We start from the raw sequence: 25207 nt of genomic DNA, 5'->3' as shown, positions 1-25207 counted from the left end.
ATTAAAATACAATGAAAAAAAATTCGAGCGTTAAAAAATTCAAAAGATTTTTTTTCAAGTTGCTCGAATTCGATTGGTCAAATTTGGCTCACAAAATACGCGTGCAAAATTTCGCGTGCTAAAATACGAGTTCAAAGATATTCAGAGTAAACATCCGGGACACAAAGGATGAGCAATCGATTCAAGACTCCAATCGAACCAAATCCAACCAATCACGCTCCACTGGTCACGGCGCTGTTTGAAGCCACAGGCGGAGAGAGAAAGTGAGTTATGTCGGCGCACGGGATCGGCTCCTCTTCGGTGAGTGTATTTACTCCTTTATTTGTCTATTGTGGTGTTTTTAAGATTCAGTAAGATACAGTAAACGACGTGTTGCACATCAGAGGTTTGCGCTGGACTGATCTTTTTTTAACTCGCTATGTAATCAACATAGCTGCGTATGTGTGTGTCCGTCAGTCCACACTGTGCTTTATGATATTATATTTATCATAAAATCATTACATTCGTTTATTATTTCCTTACCAGTCGAGTAGTTTACAACTGTTTTTAACTCTCCGTGGGGTAATGGTTAGTGACGAGAGGTTCGGACAAACCGGGCCTGGGTTTGATACCCGCGACTGACGAGCGATTTGTTATAATTAATATTTTTTATTCATTTATATATATACTGGACCGGCGCCAGGACATATACAGTGGGGGTGGCGGCGTGTGACGATTGTTAAGCGGGCAAGGGGGCAGTAGCAATAGTAAAATAAATGGGTCTTATTATTTAAATTGAGGGGGCGGGACACCTCGCCTGAGGGGGCGACGCCCTTTTTTGAAGTGGAAGTTTCAGAACTTGAGTGCAAGTTGTTTTGTTTTTTTAATACAAGGTATTTCAGTTTGATCATATTCCAGGATTGAAAGGTTGTGGTGAGATCTATGGGTAGCTGTAACAAGCATCTACTATGATGTTCTCCATTACCTTGAAGGAGAGGGCTCAGCATTTCCAACATCACACACATCTTCTGTTGCCACTATGTGTTCCTACCATGCCTGCAGGAAGACCTAGATACTTTTTGTAGTGGTTGGGACAATCATCCAATAAGAACAGAGAGCCACATGACCCCTAATCAACTGTGGGTGCTGGGTCATTCACATCACCCAATTCCTGCAGCAGATAGCACAGAGGTACATGCAAGTGTAATATGATTTTAACAAATAGTGTGGTTTATGTATAAAGTTTGGAAGTGGCTATTTTATCCACATAAGTGTATACAACTTATTTGTAGGGAATGGAGATTCCCAATATTGAGTGGGACAACACTGGACTTCCCATTGATGACCACTCAAATATCATTGTACCACACACAGAATGCCCACTGACAGATGAACAGATGACAGCTTTGAGAGATGCAGTTAACCCAGGAGCTGCATCCCAGTCCTCTGGCTGTGATCTTTACATTTCAGCTGTCCAGTTTTGTGAGAATTTCCTGTCTATTTGAAACAACTGGTCTGAGAATTGGAATAAAATAACATCTTTACAAAGTTAAGACCATATGAATGAAAAATTAATGGCAAATTTTGTCATCAGTTTTAGTTTGAGTAATAAAAAAAACAATAAAAAACTGAGATGCAGCTTCATTAATTTTTTTAATTATTTACAGAGTAGGAGACATTGCAGTAAATGGATACAATCAAAAGTTGTTTGATTGCCCAATTTTGTTATTCTGATGTTTGACATAAAGGTAAAAATTATACACCACAGAAAATAAAACTAATTAAAACTCATGCTTGACTCACTTTCATTTTATTAAGAGTTGAAGTTTTCAAAAATGAGTTAGTCAAATTCCCTTCTGCCTCTTTTGGAAAAAGCAAGGCCACTGTCAGGTCGTCGAGTGAGCACTGTCCACATTGGGGATTCTTTAATCCCTCGTCTAATGCCACACTACACGACTTTTCAGTCGCCAGGTTTTTGTGCCGTTCGCACTACACGACTGGTCGTGCTGTAATCGCGAGTCTGTCAGTTGTTGTGGCTTTCACACTACATGACTGATCGGCGACGCGGGCTCACGAATTACACGACTGGGGAATCGCCGACTCATCTGGCTGCCGTCCAAAAACACGAGAACACGAAAACGAAACTCTCGCGAGAACCAGCAACACCACATAGAAGAAAAAAACAATGTACATGTACTCCACATTTTCGTTATTATTTTTTTTACCGTTTAAACACTCCATAGTCCCAAGTTGCCAGAATTATTTCATCTCTCCGTTGCAGTGAACATATATATAATCAATCGCACTATTTCTCCAGTGCTGTCACAATAACTTAAACACAGTGTTGTAGTAAAGTTGTAAGAAAGGTGAGGAGTTTGTGTGTTTGCTGGGTTACTGTTTTGAAAGCATTCTTGAAAGTTTTTTACATTCTTCAGAGATATCTTCAGCGGTGCCGCGGTTCTCTCTCCGCGTTCCCATTGGCTGTAGCTAGACGCTGCTGCCGACTCTCAGTCGCCGACTGCTAGATATTAAACATGCTAGATATCTGCCGGTCGTCTGCGACGAGTCGGCGACGGCTCGGCGAGCGTCTTTCAGCAGTTCACACGAGTGATCGCCGATTAGCCTCCGACCACAGTTTCTGTCGCCGATCAGTCGGCGACTGAAAAACCAGCCTAAAATCGTGTAGTGTGAACCGGGCATTAACTGCTTGATCTGTCTTGTGACACGTCCAACTACCTGTTTAGAGTAATAAACAGAAGAGAAAATGAAAAAATAAATTCCTTATCCAAAAGTAAACTCAGAGAGAAAGATTTTATACATATAATAATAATTTAAAAAAACAAATCGCTCGTCAGGCCCGTTTTGTCCGAAGCTCTCGTCACTAACCATTACCCCACGGAGACAGTTGAAAACAGCTGTAAACTACTCGACTGGTAAGGAAGTAATAAACGAATGTAATGATTTTATGATAAATATAATATCATAAAGCACAGTGTGGACTGACGGACACACACATACGCAGCTACGTTGACTACATAGCGAGTTCAGAGCGAGTTAAAAAAAGATCAGTCCAGCGCAAACCTCTGATGTGCAACACGTCGTTTACTGTATCTTACTGAATCTTAAAAACACCACAATAGACAAATAAAGGAGTAAATACACTCACCGAAGAGGAGCCGATCCCGTGCGCCGACATAACTCACTTTCTCTCTCCGCCTGTGGCTTCAAACAGCGCCGTGACCAGTGGAGCGTGATTGGTTGGATTTGGTTCGATTGGAGTCTTGAATCGATTGCTCATCCTTTGTGTCCCGGATGTTTACTCTGAATATCTTTGAACTCGTATTTTAGCACGCGAAATTTTGCACGCGTATTTTGTGAGCCAAATTTGACCAATCGAATTCGAGCAACTTGAAAAAAAATCTTTTGAATTTTTTAACGCTCGAATTTTTTTTCATTGTATTTTAATAAGCATTAAATTCAAAGGCAACAAAATTCAGATGCATAATTTCAGTGCAAAAAAAATTCAGAGCTTCAAATTCAAGGGCAAACAAATTCAGTGCTTCAAATACGAATTCAAAATCCGATGGAACTATTTTTCTTCCATACAGCAGTACGGCATATACCGAACCCTGAATACACGCGACCTCGTTGGCGCCCGCCCAAGACCTCGGAGAGAACATCATGTATAATTAAAGTGTTTCAGGGAGAATCTGTCCCCAAACAGAATGAATGCTGCGCCTATTATAAATCCCATTTAACGTTGATTTAAGGTGTATACGGTTCTCACGACGCGGGTGGCTTTATGTGAGGTCTTGCCTGTCATCCGTGTTATTCCCCTATGAGGTGCAGGAGACTTGCTCCTGATTCGTTATACTTCAGTATCGTGTCTCATGCTGAACACGGTCCACTAAGCCTCCACCTATGGTTCTCAGTGATAAATGCACGTGGTGTTCTAAGAGCACTTCGTACACAAGGTTACACTCATCTGTGATTTGTCATAACTCTTCAGCAGCCAATGGTCAGCAAGAACAGTAAAAAAGATAAAAAATTGCCATCCTTCACTGTCAAAGCCTGTAGGCTATTCTTAGATATTATTTCATCCGTGCACGCTGATCTGAACGGAGCCCTCTTACTCTCCCCCTATAGCAGACCCCCCCCACCTCCCCAGTCTCGTGACCAGGAACGCCGTATTCCTCCCGGAGCTGCACAGCGACACTTCTATTTATTTTTTTCCCCCTGCCGCAAGCTCTTTCCCGGCCCAAGCGCACGCTCTGGCCCGATGCGTCCCGGCTTCCCGTGGAACAGCTGAGCCGAGCAGCCCGTGGGGGAGTTTGTAGCCTGCACTCTCACCCCAAAGGCACGCCACCTTTCATCCCCGCGCACGCAGCCCAGTTCGGGGAAGAACGCGAGCCGCCCCATGGCACACATGTCCCGCGGCCCGCCCCACGAATGTTGCTCTCTAATGCGCCGAGCAGTTGGGCATTTATTGGATCCTGTAGCATGTAATCCCTCTGTGACGTCACCGGCAGTGTGTCCCCTGGGGCCCTCTTATAAAAGTACTCTGTCTATTGTACATGTCCTTAGTGTAGCACTTTAACTGTAAACAAAACCAAAATACTTTTTTTTCCCTTCCTTTTATGTAATTACACAATAAATGAAATCTGAATCTGACAGAAATCCTACCATCTTAATGTTTTTGTAATGCTAATTCCACTTGTTAGCAAGTCGTGCGCTCGATCTGAGGGGCAACGGCTGATGCTCAGAAAATGAACAAATCGTCACCGATCTTCATGAGACCGTCGAGCGCTGCAGGAGACGGTATCGATTTCTCTGAAGGTAACGTAACGCGTCTTGCTGGAGTTGCTGTGAGGGTGTGAAAGAGGAAAATAGCTCACGGTCATGGTAGCCAGGCCACAGTCGCCCGCGTTGACTGTTGACTGCTAATCCCTGTGTTAATACACTGATTTCTATTTTCAAGTACTTACTCACTCACCTCTTCACGCACACAAAACTTGTTTTCGTCACTCTTTAAGCAAGACTTTTTTTTCTTTCTTTCTTTTTTTTTTTTTGCTCACCGCATTTGTTGCTGCTCTAATCCACACTGTTCTCATATAAACAGCCGATCCCAACCTGGAGTTTGTGCTTTATGCTCCACTGTGTCCTGCTGTGTATCTTTATATATAGTTCTCTCCTGACATTCATGCTCCAGTGAGATTCCTTGTTCTGTCCTGGATTACTCAACGTAGCACACGACAGCGGTTGAGGCTCAACTCCCACCAGATAAAGATGATAACGATCTCAAAGCAATTATTCACAAAACACAGTGCAGACTAAGTGTCTGGCTCATACATGACTTAAGGTATTATCATGTAAGACCTGTAACTGCAGTGGTCTGATAAAGTGTGGGTGGGTAGATGCTACGAATTTGATGGCGTGATTTTTGTTTTCAGAAACCATTTAGCAGTGGGTTTGGGGGGTCTTGGAGATGCCCATAACCCCTCACTCTCTGTGTGAGGTCAGTCAGGTGGTGTTTGGACAAGTGGTTATATTAATTTCTCTGAAACTTTAAGCACTCACACTGCACATGATGCAAAATGAATCAAACTGCACTATTTCTGATGCTTTCCTGTTCAAATCTGTGTATTGCTGTTTATACAGGGCAGAGCACCTGGAAATGTGTGCCTGTGGTCGAGACAGGTGTGAGACATAATTTTTTGTGGGACCAGGTGCGTCATGGCTGTGCAAATTAGGCTAAAGGGGGAGGTCATAAAACAGATATTTGAACCAAGAACAAAGAGATATATTGTTCCAAGTTTATTGGCATGCGGAGAGTCTTCACACTTGTGTATTTTTAGATTTTACTTTCAATGATTATTTCTTTGAATTATTACTTTTAACATTTTAATAGTACTTTTAAATTTAATTCCTTTAAATTTTACAAGTAATCAAGCTGCTTGGTGAATGAATGAAACTTATAAGGGTGAAACTATAAGGTAGAAAAAACTGAAAGATCTTGGACAGCGGTTTTGCACTAGAGGACCAGACCACCTTTGTAGACTTCCTAAAGATCTCAGAGTGGAGTGAAGGAGTCTTGAAGAAAAGAGAGGGGTACCAGGAAAAATGTATTGTATAATACATATTGCAAAATACATATTTTCCTCTATAATAATATATTATATAATTTTTGCAGGTCAGCCTTTAGCTTGGTTTAGATTGAATGTCAACAGGTAAACATTTCAAGCTTATTTATTTATTAATTCATTTATGTATTTATTGATTTATAAGTTGACAGCCTTGGCAAAGTTATAAAGCATTGGCCCAATTTGATATGTGTTAATCTTCAGTAGTTAGTAGGCTCTCTCTCAATAAATCTGTGACTTAGGGTTCCATTAATGTTCTTAATGGTTTTATGATGGTTCCCACACACGCCAAAGTAATATGAAGCCTGTAACAGGAATATGTAAAACATTAGAGGTTCATTAGAGGGATCTGATAGTAACTGTGATGCTAGTCCATCTCCTGTTCTTGTTCAGTTTTAGTACGAGTAGGATTTAAACACGTCTATAAAGCTTGTAAAAATTAATAGAAGCTTTTTTTTTGTATGAAAAACCAAGCAAACATTTGAATGTCATGGTTTAAGCCAAGGTAACTGAGCACATGTCCATGCTGACAGAAACCCAGATCAGACACAGGGGCTGCGCTTTTCAATCGAGGCAATCCACAAACCAGAGAGACTTTCACCTGTCCTCTGTCCCCTGTCCCTGCTGCTGCCATGTCTCCCTCCATCTGTTGGGGGGCTTGCATAAGTAAGCGATATTGAAGCGCGGTCCGTGGGTGCGGTGGTTCCTACACCAACGGAGAGCAGTCTCGGGAATTCCTGAAACCAAAGAGTCTCGTTTGAGAAGAGCGGCGCTCGGTCAGCAGACAAGCCCGCCAAAGATAATGGTCCAAATCACCACGCAACACATATTGCACCAATAAGTAAAAGAATGAGATACAGACATGTCGGTAATGTATTTAGGATACACAAGTAGGATAGCTAAGATTTTATGGTTAGATTTAAGGTCAACGATGGAACTACCTAGACATGCTAAGAGTAGTCATGTGATCTGGTGTAAGAGTAAGTTTAGTAGCTTGCAACTTCGCACAACTTGTGGTTAACATGACCATTTTTGACTTTTTAACGTATTTATGCTGCTGTGTAATCTATAATGCCGTGTCATTGTTTACAGTCTCGAGGTAAACTGTGCAATACACATCAGCACATCAGTGTTCTGTCACCATTCAGCCAGCACCAACCAATAGCTTTAATTTACTGTCTCCACCCTTTTTTCTGGTTTGTAACCTGGCCCTCGGCCTTCGCAGTAGGTGGCCCTAAATTTGCACGTCCGGGGCAGCTTTCCACCCCCTCTCCCCAGCGCACGACAGCCCTCGAGCTAGGAAGATTTGTGAGGTATTAGGCTTCAAAATGACACCCTATCAGCGGGCAGGATCTTGTTTTTTCCCATAAACAGGCAACGCAAGTTTTGAACACCCCGTGTGGAACGGAACTGGGCTTGTACGCGGCCGGGCGGCCCCTCGCTGCCTCAGCGTGGGCCCGCCAGGTGCATGCTGGGTAAATTATCTGGTATGCCAAGGCTGCGTTCTCTGCCCCGTGGTAGCAGGTGTGCTGAGGACGGGAGGGGTGGGGGACTCGATACAACCCATCGCTGCTGGAGCTCACCATTTTGTGTATTTAAATAGTAACTGCGCCAACGCTAATGGGCTGCAATGTCTGATATTCTGCACGCATGCTCCACCGCTGTTCGCCTGCGGTCATGGGGCCGGCCGGGGCCTACAGCACGTGGAGAGTGACTACAGCCCAGGCGACATTTTGTTGAGCTGTTGACAGTTGAAGCAGGTCGCCATTCGATCCATGCCAAGACCTCTACGCCGCTATTCAGCATGTTTGATGAATAAGGTCTAAATGAGCAGAAGAATTTCCCATAATCCACTTGTCAGCACAGCTCATCAAAGCTTTTCTTTCTTCCTTTCTTTGTTTGCTTCCCCGGGGTTTTATTATTTCAGACAGCTACATAATACTAATAAATGTAATTGTACATATTGTAATTTGAACAGTGTTAGTTGGGAAGGACAATGACAGAATGTATTAAGATAAGAACTGTTAACGTGTAAAAATATACATAGTAGTATAATAATATATATAATAGTGCGATATATTCGGCTCCCGCTGCCATCGAACTTTGGCTTCTCTGCGTTGTGAAAAGTTGTTGAATTTTGGACATTGTGCTGAGATAGATGATGCAGTCAAACCTCGCCTAGCTCTCGGTTCTCTGCCATAGAAACTGGTCTACAGTCCATAGCTATCCATGTGGCAACTGAGTTTTTAGGTCAGTCACTGGTGGACTTGCTTACTTTGCTTTTGAAGGCCTGATCCAGTGTAGATCGCCGAGGTTGGTGCCAGCTCTAGTATCGGGCGCTGTGCTGGTTTGGATCTCTGGGCTGGCAGATAAATGCTCTGCGCTGAGGTGATATCTAAATGCCAAGCATTAAGGGGGCCGTGGTGTAGTGACCTGGAACTGTTATGGATGCTCTGGGTGAAGGAACTCCAAGGATGGCAATTAATGTTGAATGTTTTAATGTGTTTTTTCTGCTTGGAAGCCACATGGGTGGGTGTCCCTATAACCACTTGGACAACCTCGGTGTTCACCTTCCATGTTCTCTTTATTTCTTCAATCAGTCCCTGGTGTTTTTCAAAGCTCTCATGTTCCTCCCTTTTAGATGTTTCCATTACTGCGACATCTATTACCACTGCTGTTTGCCCTCTATCACGATGTCTGGTTGGTTCTCCGTTACTTGTTTATCTGTCTGGATCTCCAGATCCCACAGGATCTCCAGGTCCCACAGGATCTTAGCCTTGTTGATCTCCATCACCCTCTGTGGTTCCTCTCATTTGGACTTGGGGGTGGGGTGTCCTTGTCCCTTGTGTATGTGCCTCTATGTGATATCTGACAATTGGTGGTGTATCTCAGTTTATGGATTTCCTGCCAGCATCTTGCATCCTGCTGCTAGTTGCTTGATCATCTCAGTGGTCTCCTTGATCATCTCAGTGGTCTCCTTGATCGTGTCAGCGGTCTCTTTGCAGTCTTGGATTGTCTGATGTGCTTGGTGCTTTATCTTATACAGCATGTCTCTAAAGTGAAGAAACAAGTGTTCAAGTTGTACTTTTCTCCCAATTTTAATGAACGTTCATCAAAACATCTGAAAGAGATTTAAAAATTGTACACAATGAGACACAATGAGACATTTCCAGAGACATTTCAGACAGAGGTCTTCATTAGCTATTAGCTCCGCAAGTGAAGTGCTTCTGAATTAATAAGAGGAGATTATATACTTACTATAATTGTTGTATATATTTTTTATATATAAGTTTATTTTATTTTTTCCAGCATTGCCATCTGGTGGAAGAGAGGGTTTATTTTAATTAAGCTAGGCTTTACAGACTCAAGAGCAGCTTGTCTTTGTCCCAAACTCGGTATCCTCTTTCCGTAATGAAAAACTGGAAAGCCCTGCCAAACATTCTGCACCATATTAGTGAGTGAATTAATAGGCACATCGATTTGTTTAGGTAGTTCTGAACAGCGCTGACAATCAGTTCAAAACGGATCAGACTCCATTTCATGTCAGTATCGTGTTTTTTGGCACAGTTAGCAGTTTCCTTTGACCATTTCTAAGGCTACAAAGTGGGTTTTTTTTTTTTTCCCCGGCGGCATGAACTTGGTCTGTGGCCACCTGTCAAACATTGCTATAGATGGGATTTCTTCCTTTACCACGCTGTGGATGTCGAGTATTGTCGATCCAACAGTTCTGTGACGAGTTTGAGCTGTTCTGTGACCACTTTGAGCAGTTGTGCTGCACACACACCCAGCAGTTCGGGTTGTAGTTTGAAAGTTTCAATAATGTTGTGCAGGTATTTCCCTGATGGAAACCTCCTAAAGGGATCAATAAAGTATAAATCAATCAATCAGGTTGCAAGTTGACATATTGTACAATGTAAGTTGGGATCAAGCTTTTTTGAATGCAGTTTGAGATGCCCTGAAATTGCATCAAGTTTTATTTGAGTTGTACTGAGGCTGCTTTACCAACCAATACCAGAACTTGCCTATTGCTGTTGCTATTTGGGTTCGCTCCAGGAACCGAATGTACTTCGGTTTGTTTTGGGTGCAGCGTCGCCTTTCATGAAGTTTCTGAGTGGAGGCCTCAGCTATGGCACAGTCACTCCTCAGACGATGCTGGCTGAGAGCGGTGGGGGGGGGGGTGAACATCGCCATCTCCACGTGCACAAGCCCCCCACCCCCGTCTCCATGGCAGCAGGGCTCGGGCACACTCGTCCCCAACACGATGGCGCGGCTGACTCACACGGCCATTTTTGGGGGAGCAGGGTGACTCATGGCCTCCCACAGCTCACCTTACATAACTTCAGCATCACCCTCGACAACTGGGTCAGGCCCGCCACAGGCACCGGTGGCGACTTGATGCAACGGCAAACCGAAGGAGTCTTATGTAACCTTCCATGACACACTGAACTCATGTGCCTCACGTACGTTCCTGTACGTGATGCCTCATGAACCGAACCGAAGCCACACGGAGGCAAAATTCGACAGTCAAACACACACCACGGGGAGGGGGGGACGTTTTCCTGACCGGACACCAGCACCGGCTGTGGGTAGCGCCGCAGGAGAGGTCTCCTCTCTCAGGTTCAGCTGACATTTCGCCTCAGGCATGCGAGGCAGCGGAGAAGGCCGTCATGTGACCCGGGGTGCCCGACAAACCACGAGCCAGGGCTATTAGCGTTGCTCGCATTAGCACCAGCAGTGGCGGCTGTCCCGCCAGCTCTTATCTGGGGCTCCGTGTCCCCCCCCCAGGGTCCCCCCCCCCCGGCCTCCCTCCTCTCCCCCGGCACCGCGGCTAATGGGGCACGGCTGGAGTAGCGGCGGTGCTCATGCTAGCACGGGCGGTCCGTCCGTATCCAGCGGGCTAACATCCGCAAGTGCGGAAACCCCACAGGGCTGTTGGCAAATCGATTACTTACACCGCAGCCAACCAGCTGCAGCGGCCCGGCTGTCGCGCTCGGCCCCCGGATCTCTGGGCCAAGGGGAAGCGATCGTGGGGGGTTCAGGCCATGCACTTGTGGCAGCGTTCCCGTACCGCGAATTAATAACGGCCCTCTATCGCTCTGGTGAGACGCTAGGCCGGGTCACGACCTGCCTAACGGCTCCCTCGCCGGCTGATCCCACCTAATCGATGAGCCCAGTGGGAGAAGGGCAGAGGCAGCACGCCGATGATGGCTGCTGTTAACTAATTAGCTATAATTGGACCCCAGTTGCCAATTTAACCTGAGCCCCTGCAATAGAGCTATTAATCATCTGTTTATACTGTGCAGCTTGGGTGTGTGAGAGCAATGCATAACTGAGAGTATGCGTGAAGAAGGCTGTAAAAAAAGTGTGTGTGTGTGTGAGAGAGAGAGAAAGAGAGAGAGCACTCCAGGATAGCTCCCATACAGCTGTCATCAGATTGAGCAGACAGAGAGCAGTGGTATCTCTACTGCGCTCACCCAGATAAGTGAAGTCTCTTCACGTTAGGAGAGTTAAATTAAACCCCGAGTACAGTACATCATCATTAAACATGGCTGTGGTGTGGCAGACTTTATTCTCATTACATTTCTAAAGCTATTTTTCTGTACTCTGCCACATAAAGTACAAGTGAAAGTGTGTGTGTGTGTGTGTGTGTGTGTGTGTGTAGGTGTGAAAGTATTATATGCTTTTTGTTGAACCGCTTGATAATTTCTGCATTTGCAGTACCACCCCTGCCCTTCTGTCCCCTTTATCCAGTCAACAGGGTAATTACAGACGTACACCCTCTAAAACATCCTGAAGACGGGGTGATGCCGACGGCTGGTCCTGCCAGGGTTCTCGAGGGACTCCAGCGTCCCGCTGAGATTCTCCCACAAGCAGCAGCCACAGGACGTCACACGCATCCCGCCTCCCTCCCCAGGAGGAGAGCCTGCTAGCTGGAGTTGGCGTCTCACGCGCGTGTGTTCGGTCGTGCGTTAGCCTCCGCGTGCACTAGCGAGCCGTTACACCGCCACGGGGAGCTAGTGCTTCCCAAACACGAGCGGTCCAGTGCCGACACTGTCACTTTCAATGAGTCCTTATGCGCCTGACTTGGAGGGGGGGGGGGGTGTTTATCTGGCATAGTTTTCCATGTGTGGGCTTACAGGCAGGTGGATGAAGAGCTGGGCTCCCATTGGCCGAGTATGACACGTCGCTGGGGCAGTGACATGTTCTGATTGGCTGGAGAGGGCTGTGTCACTGGCTACAACAAGCATTCACAGGCTGATAGTGCTGACAGATAGGAAAATGCTAGTTTGACGGAGCATGCTCACAGCCTGAGAGGGGCGGGGGAGGGGTCAGATACCATTACAGCGTCGGATACCATTGGTCAATCTGACCAAATTCACATGAGCCTAAGAACGCTCAGCCTTGGAAATAATACCAGCAGGGATGATTCGGCAAAAACTATATTATCAAACTGTGGCCTTTCACAGTATTCACAATGCACAATACACGTCACAATATTTAGGGGTTTTGGGTTATAATGTTTAAATAAATATAAACATCTAATGTTTGTAAAACTACGCAGAAGCAACAGTAAATATTGTAATCATTGGTAAAAGTTAAAAAAAAGGTATTTATTATGATAATATGCATTTAAATTAGATTTTTTTTGCAGTTTTAATATGAATTTATCTGTTTACATGCTCTCTTTAATTTACGCACATAAGAAGGATTCTAAGAAAAGCATAGTTATTTAACTAACATCATATCGTCCACCACTAGTTACTTAAGAGTTTGATTTCATTGTTAATTTTATTCGTACTTCAGGTTGTCGGGCACGTACAAGTTTGTTTAATCAGCGTGTAGGGAAGAAGGAGCGATAGTCCGTCCAGCGCTGGAGACTGATATCTGCTCTTTACAGCTCTCTGTGTGCTGGTTTACTATGGCTTGGTTTCTCGTGTATTTGTAGTCTTGCCCTGAGTTATTTCGCTCTCTGTTTTATGTGATCTTCCATCAGGGTCTTGTAAATCATCCAGGGCTTTGGCATGACGCGGTCACATCCGCAGCAGATTAAAGACATGCCCTTTCTCTTGTGCCTCTGGTTGGCAGGATGTTGGTGTCGCTAATGAAGACACAGACAGACAGACAGACAGACAGACAGATAGACAGACAGACATAGAGAGAGAGAGAGAGAGAGAGAGACTACACTGTGTATGAGAGAGAGAGAAGAGAGAGAGAGAGACTACACTGTGTATGAGGGAGAGAGAGAAGAGAGAGACTAGGCCGTCTGTGGTTGTATCTGTGTAAATATTGGCCAAGACTCTTGACCGCCGACCGCAGCTCATGGCTAGATGTGCTGGGCAGACTCGGTTTTCTCCACTGGGTCCTGCTGCCAGCACCTGCCGTGCTGATCCAAGCGAGACGCTCCTGTGCCAGCAGGGCCCCTGCTCTGCGGGACAGCGCTCTGACACGTTATGTCAGCAGCAGGGACAGTATGCCATTATTCTTACTGCTGTCAGCGCCGCACTCCCTCCCAGACCAGGTTTCCTCACACCCCGGAACACCGGAGAACACGGTGCCACAAGCCACGTGAGTCCGCCCTCACCGAAACGAAGCTCGATTGTTTCCCTGCCCCCCCCCCCTCCAGTGGCCCCAACTGCCCCGACTATCTTCTTGGATCTGATGTCCAGTCGTTGTGACGTCGTTTGTGACGTCCCGATAGCATGAGTGAGTTGAGAATAAAACACCTCGTGTGTCTTTGTGGCCTTTTTAGGTGTGCACTCTCGATGGGATTAGGGTTCGGGCTGTGGGCTGTGTCAGGACACTGTCTCACTAGCCAAACACGTCTCTGCAGCCTCACACCCGACTAGCTGATCCAGAACCACTCTGCGAGATATGTGTCAAAAGGTCTAAAAAGGTTGTTTAGATCCCCTTTGATTTATTAGTCTGAAGCTGATATTATAGTCATTTTGCATATGCAGCCATCATCTTATACTGCTCAACCAGTTTCTGTGAAAATTGTAACTGTATCATAGTTGTTGGAGAAGTAGTTCTTGGACAAATCATTGCATTTTGGGACCTGTAAGATCCAAGACTTTGTCATGTGCATTCAGGCAAACATTAAAAAGTATCATGTCACCCAGAATAATCCCCCACTTCCTTTTTTTAATTGTGTTTACTTGATTCGGGCGACTGACATGGCAACATTAGTCCAGCAGGTGGGTGTTTGGTGACGGACACTCTGCACAGGTTCACTGGCTCTCTGTAATGGTGACGAATCTATCCAGCTGGCTACATCATCCTTACGTAAGGCGTTTATTTACAGAGAGTATCTAGGAGTGTGCAGATTCATCTCCCAAGGTACACCGCGCTCCTACGGCTCTGAGAGGCATATTTTGAATGTCCAAGGTGCTGCCAAGAATATGAAAAAGCTTGAGGCGCCCTCTAGTGACTACAGGCAGGCATTGTTCTCTGCTTTTTAAGGAAACGAACAGGCCTGTGATTTCTGATTTGAGCCAACTATTGCTCTATTTAAAAAGCCTTGTTGTACGTTTCATTTTTTGTAGCTTCAGGGAGTGAAGTGAAAGAGAAAATGAACCTAGCATGGCAATTTTTTAAAACTAAGATACTAGTAGAGCCTGAGTTCTATATGACAATATATGTGTGTGTGTGTGCATGCACAACATTTTAAAAACACGTATCTCTATGTATAGTGTTTATAGTGTGTATAGTCCAAATAAAGTTAGTTACTTTATGCAAAATTAATCATTTCATAATTAATTTGTGTATGGTATGTATGGTAATAAATAAGATTAATGACACGTTACACATGTATATGTTACATGTGCTTCATCTGCGATTTTCTGCAGAAAGTGAATTATGAATGAATTCACAATCAAAATTCAATGTGTTTGACCTACAGTTCAGTTCAGTACAAGTCAATTCAGTCGTTGTCATTATGCCATGACATGTAAAGTAAACACTGTGGGGCTGTTTCTGTGGGGCCGTCGATTAAAAACGGATAATGAAAATGAAAGAACTGCGACAGTGGACAGAAATGCAAAGCAACAAGTCTGTGGCTAATAAACACAGAATATGTACAGAATGTAGAGATGGAATAAAGTGCAGACTTAGACCTTGACTAACTAAAGCTTATTATATTGTAGTGAAGTCAGGTAAAATGGGCCACTTTTTGGTAAATGGTTTGTAAGATCATCAAACATGCTATACCTGAGATTTAAGGATATTTTTTATAAATTTAATTGGTTCTCTCAAATAATTTTTTTGTTTAAAAATGTGGGGAATATATCATTGTTTTAGATTTATATGTGTTAGAAGCTCAGTGGGTTCCCTCTTGATCTTTGTCTCAACGTTCAGTTAAAATGAGCCAGTGAAATGAAACAGCACCACTTTCATTTCTTTTTCATTTTAACAGTAAATAGCCACTATTGTCTTTGTTGTGCCATAGAAACAACACCACGAAACATTACATGAAGTAAAAAGTTATTTCTTTAATAAATGCATTTAGATCATCACCACAGACCCCAGCCCAACCAGTCCTCTGTGGCCTTTGGGTCCTTCAGATCATGGTATGCGCTCTGGCAGACTGTGCGGGGGTGTTTGCTAATCTTGCTTTGTATTCTTTTTCATTTGTTATTTTTTGGCTGTGAGAGGCTGGAGAGAGTCAAACCTGGGCCTCAATTTATATGTAATGTCTGTGTAAGAGTATGTGATAGGATGGCCCATTTTAGCTGAAAATCGTGTATCGTGTATATAGCCAGTATCTGAAATGACTTTTTCATGAAGATCAATATTCTTTTTTTTTTATCTTTAAAAATATATATTCTTTTAAAAAATATATTTTTAACTCAATATTCTTTTTTTTTTTTTGTCAAGGAGCCTGTCAAAACAGTTTTTCTTCATTGGAAGATTACTTAAAAGTTCTTTGACATCCTTATTAGTTATTTAGTGAACTTTGTCATACTCAATCATCAAACAAATCTCCCCAATGTAGGCTACTACAAGTAACACTCTTCCCTGCCCATCTGAGCAACCTTAGACCAATAAAACTGTTGATATATGTTTACTAGTGTTGTAGTAACAGTGTAAGATCGGTTGTTTCAATTTTATCCGGACCTTCACCCTATATGTTATTACATTTTTCCCATATAAACAAAGATATCTCAAAATATCTTGTTAGGCCACATAGTTAAAAAATTTTATTAATTTCCCCAGCTGTGTCCTCCCCTTTAAACGACTCCAGCACTCCCTATCCCGTGAGACACAATACTCCCATTTTTACGAGGACCTGCTCACACACTCGCCCACTCGAACACCGGCCTGGCGTTCCCATGGCAGCGGGCCTGTGGCTCGCGCGGGAGTGCTGGAGTGCGCATTGTTGTGCGCGAGGCCAACAGATGGACCCCCTGTAAATCTGATGCCTTGACACCTTGCAGGGAACTGCGCGCTTGTGCCCTTAGGTACGCGACAAGCGCTCGCTCCCGCTGGGGGGACACAGCGCCTGCGCTGCAGGTGTCCTGGAAAGAGCGTTTTCAAAATAGGTTTTATAGGTTCATACCTTCAGGACTCGTCATATATAGACAGGAAAAAGTGCAGCTACAGCTACAATATTTCATGTGGTCCAATTGAATAATAATAATAATAAAAACGTTCATAGAGGTTTTCCTTGTGACAGTTATGATTTGCAGTTTAAGTGCTGGTATTAAACCTCTTTATTATATAAAACGACTGCAGTGTATTTGAAAGATTTATGCAATCTATTCAGTATCTATTCATACTGGTACATTTAAGATGGCACCGTGATCACAGCAGCGGTGCGCATGAAGTGACCTCGTCTTTGCTGGGTACTTCATTACCAATGACCTTTGGTGCGCAAAGACCTGCGCTGGACGCCGACGCGCCTTAAGTACCGCATCTGTTACCTCCCCATCGCGTGTGTCATCAGCGTGCTAGCATGTCCCCATATATTGTTGACATGTGGCAGTACGTTTGACTATGGAATATAAGAAGCATCTGGTTCTGGATAGTGTGTTAGAAGTCACATGATTAACAAGGGTCTGGCGGGTATTAAATGACCATCGCAGATCAGGAATCGGCAACAGAAGGACCTCTCGGATAAAAAAATACCCTTAATGTAATTCACATCTGGGACTAACGAGCACTGCAAAAGTATTCGTACCGATGGAGGCGCGTGTGAAGTGGTGTGTTTGAGAAGAAGCCTCGCGCTCCAGAACGGTCTTCAAGTGTATGTGCCCGGTTTTATAGCTAAATCGGACAAAAATTATTTCTAACTGCAGTGTACTTTGGTAAGATACGTAGAGATATTTAAAAATTAAGCACTTTGCTTGCACAGCGGATGAAGGGACTCTGTCCAAAACTTTATATATAGGCCTATATATATAGGCTATATATATATGGACAAAAGTACACCATTTCCAGAGATACTATTTTTATTTATAAGAAATATATTATATATACACAGACATACACACATATGAAATCACAAATGGAAAATCTGATCACAACGAGCTTTTACAGAACGCTTAATATCAAGATGTTACAGCTTTTAAATAAAGATAGTTGTAGCCTGGTTTGCCGAAGCCGGGACGATCAGTGTGAAGGCTGCACCTTTCTCTTCGTACGGTCACTGCCTACGTTCATTATAACCTTGACCATCATGCCATTAGGACAATCATGCCATTAGGAAATCCTAATGAGGCTAATCTGAGAAAAAATAAGAAATTTGTGGTGGTGGTGGAAACACGCGTATGATTTAATACTTTCACACCATTCGTGCAGCGTCTGTAATGCAGAATACAGCGTTGAAGATTATTTTCCCTCTTGTTTTTTCCCCTCAAAGGAATGTCCGCTTTTTGCGCAGTGCCAGGCCACCGGATTCGTCATGCAGTGAGATTCTAGGAAAACGTTTCTCTTCTAATTCTCCTTTTAAACCCGCCATACGTGACAAAAACGCAGATGCAAGTGTGAACGTACACGAATTCTTCTATTAAACGGACCCCTGATCATGTGTGGAGCATTTGAAATTGAATTCTTTCAAACGTTGTTTTTCCAAATAACACTGGAGATACAAAAATAAAAATATTTTTATAAATGTACACAAACAAAGCAGGAATTTTAATGTCATTTTAATGGAATATGTGCAATCTAAAGTCGTTAATTCGTGTTAATAGCTCTGACACTGAAATGTCTGTTTGTGTAGCTGCTTCTGACATCTCATCGCTTTGCTCCCAGCACATCGTGCGCCGGTAGAGCAGCCTGCCAGAGTCGCTCGTACACACACACACACACACACACACACACACACACGCAGCAGTTGGTTCCGAACGGTCTGCGCGTGCGAGCAGCGCCGTCTCGCTGGACGGAGGCCACGGCGGAACCAGCAGACGAGACTCCGTGGAAAGGGCAGTGGACGAGCTGCCTTCAGGTCAGTCGCTCTGACCGGCTATGTCGGTAGACTAACGCAGTTACGTGCGCTTTACCCGGTGCTCCACACTCGGTGTCGTCTGTAAACTGCCCCAGGGGCAGTTAAGGAGTCACGGCGGCCCTGGTGTGGTCCACCCTGAAGTGTCTCTTCCCTTTTGGCTAATTGATCAGTTCCTAATTGCAGGAACCGTAGAGCAATATCTCATGTTGTGAAGTTTGAGAGGAGATGTTTAATCTGGCTGTTTCTCGTGAGGTTCCTGTGTTGGAGTGAAGCAGTGCTGACGGACCTTACTGCACGGTAGAAATGTGCGTGATTTTTAAATAATTATTATTCCCCTCTTCACTCTTTCCGTACCCGTAAAGGTCCTTCCACTTTTCTACACTTGCCGACAGACTCGATCCTTAAATAAAACGGTTCGCGAAACGATTTGAAACGCCTGCTTTTACTCTTGAATTTTGTAGTGTTGTTAATATAACTACTATATTTAAACGGCGAACGCAGGAAATGCGAAGCCTCTTGGGTATGTCTCTACTGCCCACAGACATTAAAAATTATGTGTACAGCATAAATATATTAACACAGTTTTTATTACTCGTCACTCCCGATCAAATATCATTACCATAAATCAGTCAATCGAAAATAAACTCTGCTATAGTACAGTGTAATGCGATTTTTTTCTGTAACAATTTTAATATTTTCAAAGACGTGTGAGTTTAATTGCTCTTTTATATTAGTAACTGAGTCCAGGGAAAACCCTAAACTATAAAATGTTTATGTAAAAATGCTGTATAAAAATGCCTTTGAATAAAATGCTTTAAAAGACATGAGCGCACAGTTTCTGTTGGCCATACGTTTAGATGGTCGTTTATGTGCAGGCAGGCAAACGGCTTTTTAGGCATTTGTTCCAAGGCTGTAAAACACTAAAAAACTTAAAATAGCTAGGATTACCATTTTTGTTTTAGCAAATGGTACCTGATTTCTTAGCCTTGACTAAAGAAAACGTTTTTGGTATTCTGTGTAGAGTTTTTAATTGGTGGGTTTCAAACTCATTTAGGTTGTATTTAAATAATTTTGCCTAAACTGTTTTAATGAATACGCTTTCACATGCCAACCGCATCCATCTTTTTTATATTGCACCAGGAAAAAGATGTTGAGGTCTAGGGTGCAAACCTACTGTAATTGTTTTAACTACAGGAATCGCAACCTCCAGCGATCACTCCTGCTTCGATATAAAATAAACCTCTTTCAGCCACGCGGTGTGAACAGGAAAACGAAGTGTGGCAGTATTACGTCAGACAGGTGTACGTCAGACAGGGCCGTAACGACGTGGTCATTCGAGACTAATTGCCTCGCGCTGAGACCGGACACGAAGGTTCGGAAGAAGAACTCGGTTCAACAGCTGTGATGATGGACGTGTAGCGGCCACAGCGAGACACCCTTCCCCGCTCGCATTACCATCTCCCGCTGTGAAAGCGTATCGCAGGTTAAACGTTTCGCGCTTTTATCCACGGAGAATTCTCGTTTGTTTTTGTCTGTACATTAAACCGGTAAGTGGATTTAAGTTTTGCGCATTTTTTCGTGCGTTTATAGCTTGCGTCTGAATGGCACATCCGACTCTGCTAAGTTTGTGACTCGGCCTATTGCTCTGTTGATGAACCTTGTTGCTAAATGTTTACAAGATAATTTATTTAGTCTGTTCAGTTTAGGATTTTGTATCAGAATTACCAAATATAAAGAGCCACAAAAATATAAAGGAAGTGGGTGAAGAATCATTACTGCAATCATTACATTTTAATCTTTGTTTTCGCTTTCTTGTATTTATGGTGTTTGGAAGATTATCTTGAAATTGACCTTTTTGTATTCATGGATAACACAGACTCCACATTCTGCATTTTTGATTGTTATTTATTTTATATTTTGTACAGTGAAATTCATTGTAGTCCTTGCATATGTTTTGCTGGTGAGACTAAAAATACTAATAATTATATACTAATGTAATCTAATAATTACTTGCTAATATAACAAATGTAATTTACAGCTGTAATTCCTGTGCAAAACACAGAACCACAATATTTAATACTGCTTTATTTTGAAGCTCAGTATGATACATACCAGTGTGAGACGTATATCTCAATTCAGGCACTCATCATTTTTATGAAATTCTAACCTTGCAAAGGTCTCGGTCAAGATTAATTGTTGTAGATCTTAAAAGGGGAATGATGATTAAATTTTCTAATTGAGCTGAGGGTAATACTTGCTCCGTTGCTGGAAAACTAGCCCACCAAAGACGTAAAATAGGTGCTAAGAAGGATTTTTCCTAATGATTTCATCAAACTCGTGCCTATAGATAATCCGTTTTGCACTGTGAGCTTGTGTTGAAATGCCCGGCCCAAACAATCGGGAAGGATATGTCACGCGAGGCTGGAACTATTTTCCAGCAGGTGGGCCGTAACAAAATGACAGTTGGTCTCCGCATACATGGGCTCCAGACTTCTCTGGTACATCACGGTGCGACCTAGTTCTCTTCCTCTTTAAGATCTGGATTTGTATAAGAAAAGACACATGTGCATTCACCATCACGCATGGTTATGCCAAACTCTTGGAACTATCGGTGTGGGGGAGATTCGACACCTGGACCCGCTCCCTGCGCTCCCCGGGAGTCTGTGTGGAATGATGCTGGTTCTGTCAAGACCCTGTTAGTGTGGTAAACCCTGATCCAGATTGTGCTGGCTCTGGAAGTGGAATTCTAGGTCCGTCAGAGGTCGCATCAGATGTGGAACATGCAAAAGCGTTAGTTAAAGTTCTTGAATTAGATTACGGGTTCCGTTACGACTACGTAAGGGTTTCGGAAAAGATGTCGAACTAGCATTACACTTCATCGCAATCCTCACAGTGCTACGAATTCTGTTTGAATCATGTTGCCATATAGAATGAACGTCATGTAATCCATTTGACATGGCTCTCTGGTTCAAAGCCATAAGCAGAAAGAGATTTTGAGACAAAAGTATTTTACTCCAACATGGGAACAGTTCCTGTCACCACAAAAACATTACAGGATGTGTAGGACCAGTGCGCCAGGAAGCAGAAGAAGTTGAACAGGAATTTTGAGTAACTGAAATGGCAAAGAACATTTTAGCGGTTCTTGTTCTTTTTTACTTAAGATAATAAGCAACTATTTAGACAGATCAGCATGTTTAATATGCAGTCTAGAAAAAAAGATGCTTTTCAAAATATCTATTTGAGCAAAGAGTCCAAATATAAGTCTGTTGAGTCTAGATTAATTTTCTGTATTGCAAGTGCAGATACTGTTGACCCTTGTGTACCTGGGATTCCACTCACTCTCTATTCTGTTCTACTGTTACGGATGAATAATCAGCTAACAGCAGCCAGATAGGAAGTGTTTTCCCATTTAGAAACAGTGTTGGTTTCTCAGTGTAAAAAAACCCATGTTCTGCATTGCGCGGTAATCTTTGAGTGTGTTAGAGTCACACTTGAAAGAGGGCTATGGTGTACATTACCAATCATGTGCTGTATTGCTCACAGTTGATACAGAGGGGCTTTCTGCATCTCTTTCTGGTGCTCTAGAGGAGAACAGCTGCTCTGGCTGTCTCTTCTGCTTTAGCAAATCACTGTGATGAATGCTCTGTATCACACCAAGAAGCCATTTCTTCGGTTCCTGGGAGGTTTTATTTTCCAGTTTGGAAATGTTAACAGCTTTTATGCTTTGAATGCCTTTGTATTTTTGTGTGTTCTCTCTTTCTCTCTATGCTTAAGTCTCTCACTGAAGGGCACTTGGTAAATGTTGCACTTGATATGGCCAGATTTAGCTGTGTTGAAGTCACGTGAGTATTACCTGCTTCAAGGTTTTACCACTTTATCTAACTGCGTGAGGTGACTTCTGCTGAAGATTGTTATTTGTAGAGGTCGGTTAAGGTTTGCGTAAGTTTGAAATAATCCCATGTGAAAATCGATCTGCCTGTAAAACCCCTGTGAAGACTGTGACTGCAGTGGTTGTCATTGATAGATTACAATCAGTGCAACCCAGTCTAAATGCCACAAGTGTTCTTTCACATTCCTACGTCTCATGCATCGCAATGTCTTCTGGACAGCACTGTATCTGTTAGCACTCAGACTCCATGCTGACCACCCTCGCTGGCTCCAAAGGTTTTCGTCATTCTATGTTTATAGACCACACCGCTCAATGACAGAAGGTCGATCTTCGACATGTTGGTGGTACACAAGACATGTACGGAGTGACTGCGGGTCCTCCCTCCTTGCCTCAGTACCAAACAACAGAGCTAGTGGCTTGTTAAGCTCCAGTAGCGACATGTTAACTTTACGATCTGGAAATGTTCTTGTAAGTCCATATCATAACCCTCGGAGCCTCCGATGCTGTAGCACGGAGGCGTTAATCCTCCACTAAAAGATTCGGTTGCACAAATTCACATTTGAAAAAAAAAAAAAAAAGCATGTTCAGCACCAACCCCCGTTGGGTCACAAGCACCACTGGATCTAGTAAGCAAGTCATATTTTTGCTTACTTGATTTTGATTGAAATCAATCCTGTAATCTAGCAGTGTCGTCGGCTATTTAAGGAACCATTTAAGTCCAATCCTGAAGTCAGAATATTATTAGAAAATCTGAAAACCCTTCTGGTGCATGGTCACTCTGATTCTATTAGTAAGAGAAACTTTAAAACCATCTCATATGTGAGTGCCCCCTGCTGTTCCCTGCTGGGCAAGCCAGCCATCTTGGCCTTTTGTCTAAACATTGTGAGCTTTTGTGCCAGAAGGGTGTGAGTGAGGAGAAGGTTGGACATTATCAGGGTCCTGCCCGTGTTTTGATTGATGGTAGCGTGTGGCACATTTAGATAGTATGTGACTGCATTAATCAGTAAGGGAGGAACCGGCGTGCCCAGGCGAACAGGCACTGGCGTAAGGCCCTCAATGTGCTCCATCAAGAGCTTTCGGATTAGATTCTATCGAGCTATGCGGTTCATTTTAAGACGTGACTTTTGTCTTGCTGTCTGACTTTTGCCATGCTACTATGTCTATTTAAAAGATGCAAAAGAGCTACTTTTGTTCTACAAACGAGCGCACAGAAGATCGGCGTATTAAACATTTACGTGCAACGGTTATGAATGAAAATCAATGACACCAAAGAAATATTTTAGGGTGCCGTTTAGTTGTGACATTGTGAACCTGCTTCATATGTATACTTTGCTCTTTCGTGTCATTCCTCACACCTTGATTGACCTCGAGACTTGTGTTTCTCTGCAGTGCTGGTTCAGCTGATACGCTTAACAAGAAGACACTTCCTGTGGGCGGAGCCTTGAGTGGGGTGGGTCAGAACCTGCTGCTGAGTCCAGCAGGACTGCAGCTAGCTCAGCTACAGGCTCAGCTGACTCTGCAGCGTCTCAAACTCGCCCAGACAACCAGCGCCGCCACTGTCCTCAATCAGGTCCTCTCCAATGTGGCCATGTCTCAGCCACTGTTTAACCAGCTCAGGGGCTCCAGCGTGGCCACGGCTCACGGGAGAAGTTTCCCTCCCGCACCCATAACGTTCCCTCCTCCCGCTTCCGCCCTGGGCGCCCTGGTGGGAGGTGGGTTCACCCACAACCATGCAGGGATCAAGCCGAATCACTACGGGGCGAGCGCCGCCTCAAACCAGAGCGCCAACCCGCACACGGAGTACGGGAAAAAACCCGGCCCCTATCAGGCGGACGCTGACCGACGTGCGCAGTTTGGGTTTCCAGGTGGGACTGGAACCAATGTCGGCGAGGCGGGTCAGTTTGGAGGTGTTGGGGTGCCGCCCAAAAACAGCACCCAAAGAGACTACCAGAGGGACTTCTACCCTTCCGAGGGCCAGCATGGGGCACTTGGGGGGGTCGGTGGAGAGCAGATGAAGGAGCCCATCCACAAAGAGCAGTGGAAACCCCCAGCCAACTTTCCCTTCTCAGGTAAACTGGACATGAGTGCGGGGTCCGCGGGCAGTTCCTGGATCCCAGCCGCACAGGCGTTCGTGGGCCCAAGAGCAGAACTGTACAACCCAGAGGAGCCCACCGGAGACCCCAAGTTCAGCGCGATGGGCAGCCTGTCCTTCGGCACTGCTGGGGGTCTGCAGCAAGGGTTTGTGGGATACCAGCAGCAGCAGAAGAGTGAAGAGGGGGTGGGAATGACCCTAAAAGCACACCAGCTTAACGACTACCATGGGGTGACACCTTCACACCTGCCACACCAGTGCACCATCTGTGAGAAGAAAGTTTACAACTTGAAGGTGAGCGAGATTGATTGGATGAGTTGGATGAGTGGATAAGTGATAGGATAACTTGCAGGATAAGCAGATGAGTGTTTGGATAAGTGATTGGCTGGGTGTGTGGGCTGTGAACAATAGACTATGCACTTCCTATGAAGTTATGAACCTCATCAGTCCTCCTGTGCACTAAAATCCGGTCACGCCCATATTGAACAAAACTCCACAGGCACCAACTTGGGTAAACCTGAGACGGGACTCTTATTTTGACAGTAACAACAATAATTTTCAACATTAATATAGGTCAATATAGGTCTAACTGCCCAGATCATCCCAGCGCCTGTTGTTCTTGGGCTTGGGTGACGGAGCAGACAGCTGCTGTGTGGCAGGGGGGT

At 44.1% G+C, this 25207-nt stretch overlaps 1 protein-coding gene and 2 long non-coding RNA genes across 5 annotated transcripts in view; 2 read left to right on the top strand and 1 right to left on the bottom strand.

Annotated features, from left to right (window-relative positions):
- Nucleotides 1-25207, top strand: part of rbm20 (RNA binding motif protein 20) — a 57305-nt gene that overhangs the window by 13045 nt on the left and 19053 nt on the right. For 2 of the 3 annotated variants that reach the window (XM_076985134.1, XM_076985133.1), the window contains one exon: nucleotides 23840-24836. In XM_076985134.1, coding sequence (XP_076841249.1) covers nucleotides 23840-24836 — 997 coding nt within the window. Of the gene's footprint in view, nucleotides 1-19953; nucleotides 20109-23839; nucleotides 24837-25207 lie in introns of those variants that run through there. The other variant, XM_076985135.1, reaches the window with a different exon arrangement.
- On the top strand, nucleotides 619-2079 carry LOC143485702 (uncharacterized). The gene is made up of 2 exons (XR_013122991.1): nucleotides 619-1170; nucleotides 1272-2079. It is a non-coding gene; the product is annotated as an uncharacterized LOC143485702 (long non-coding RNA).
- Nucleotides 1614-4042, bottom strand: LOC143485701 (uncharacterized). Its single transcript, XR_013122990.1, has 2 exons — nucleotides 3146-4042; nucleotides 1614-2715 (listed from the first exon to the last, which is right to left on the bottom strand). It is a non-coding gene; the product is annotated as an uncharacterized LOC143485701 (long non-coding RNA).

This window comes from Brachyhypopomus gauderio, unplaced genomic scaffold (genome assembly GCF_052324685.1).
Source record: "Brachyhypopomus gauderio isolate BG-103 unplaced genomic scaffold, BGAUD_0.2 sc37, whole genome shotgun sequence".
Classification (NCBI taxonomy): Eukaryota; Metazoa; Chordata; class Actinopteri; order Gymnotiformes; family Hypopomidae; genus Brachyhypopomus; species Brachyhypopomus gauderio.
This window is presented reverse-complemented; position numbering and strand designations above follow the sequence as displayed.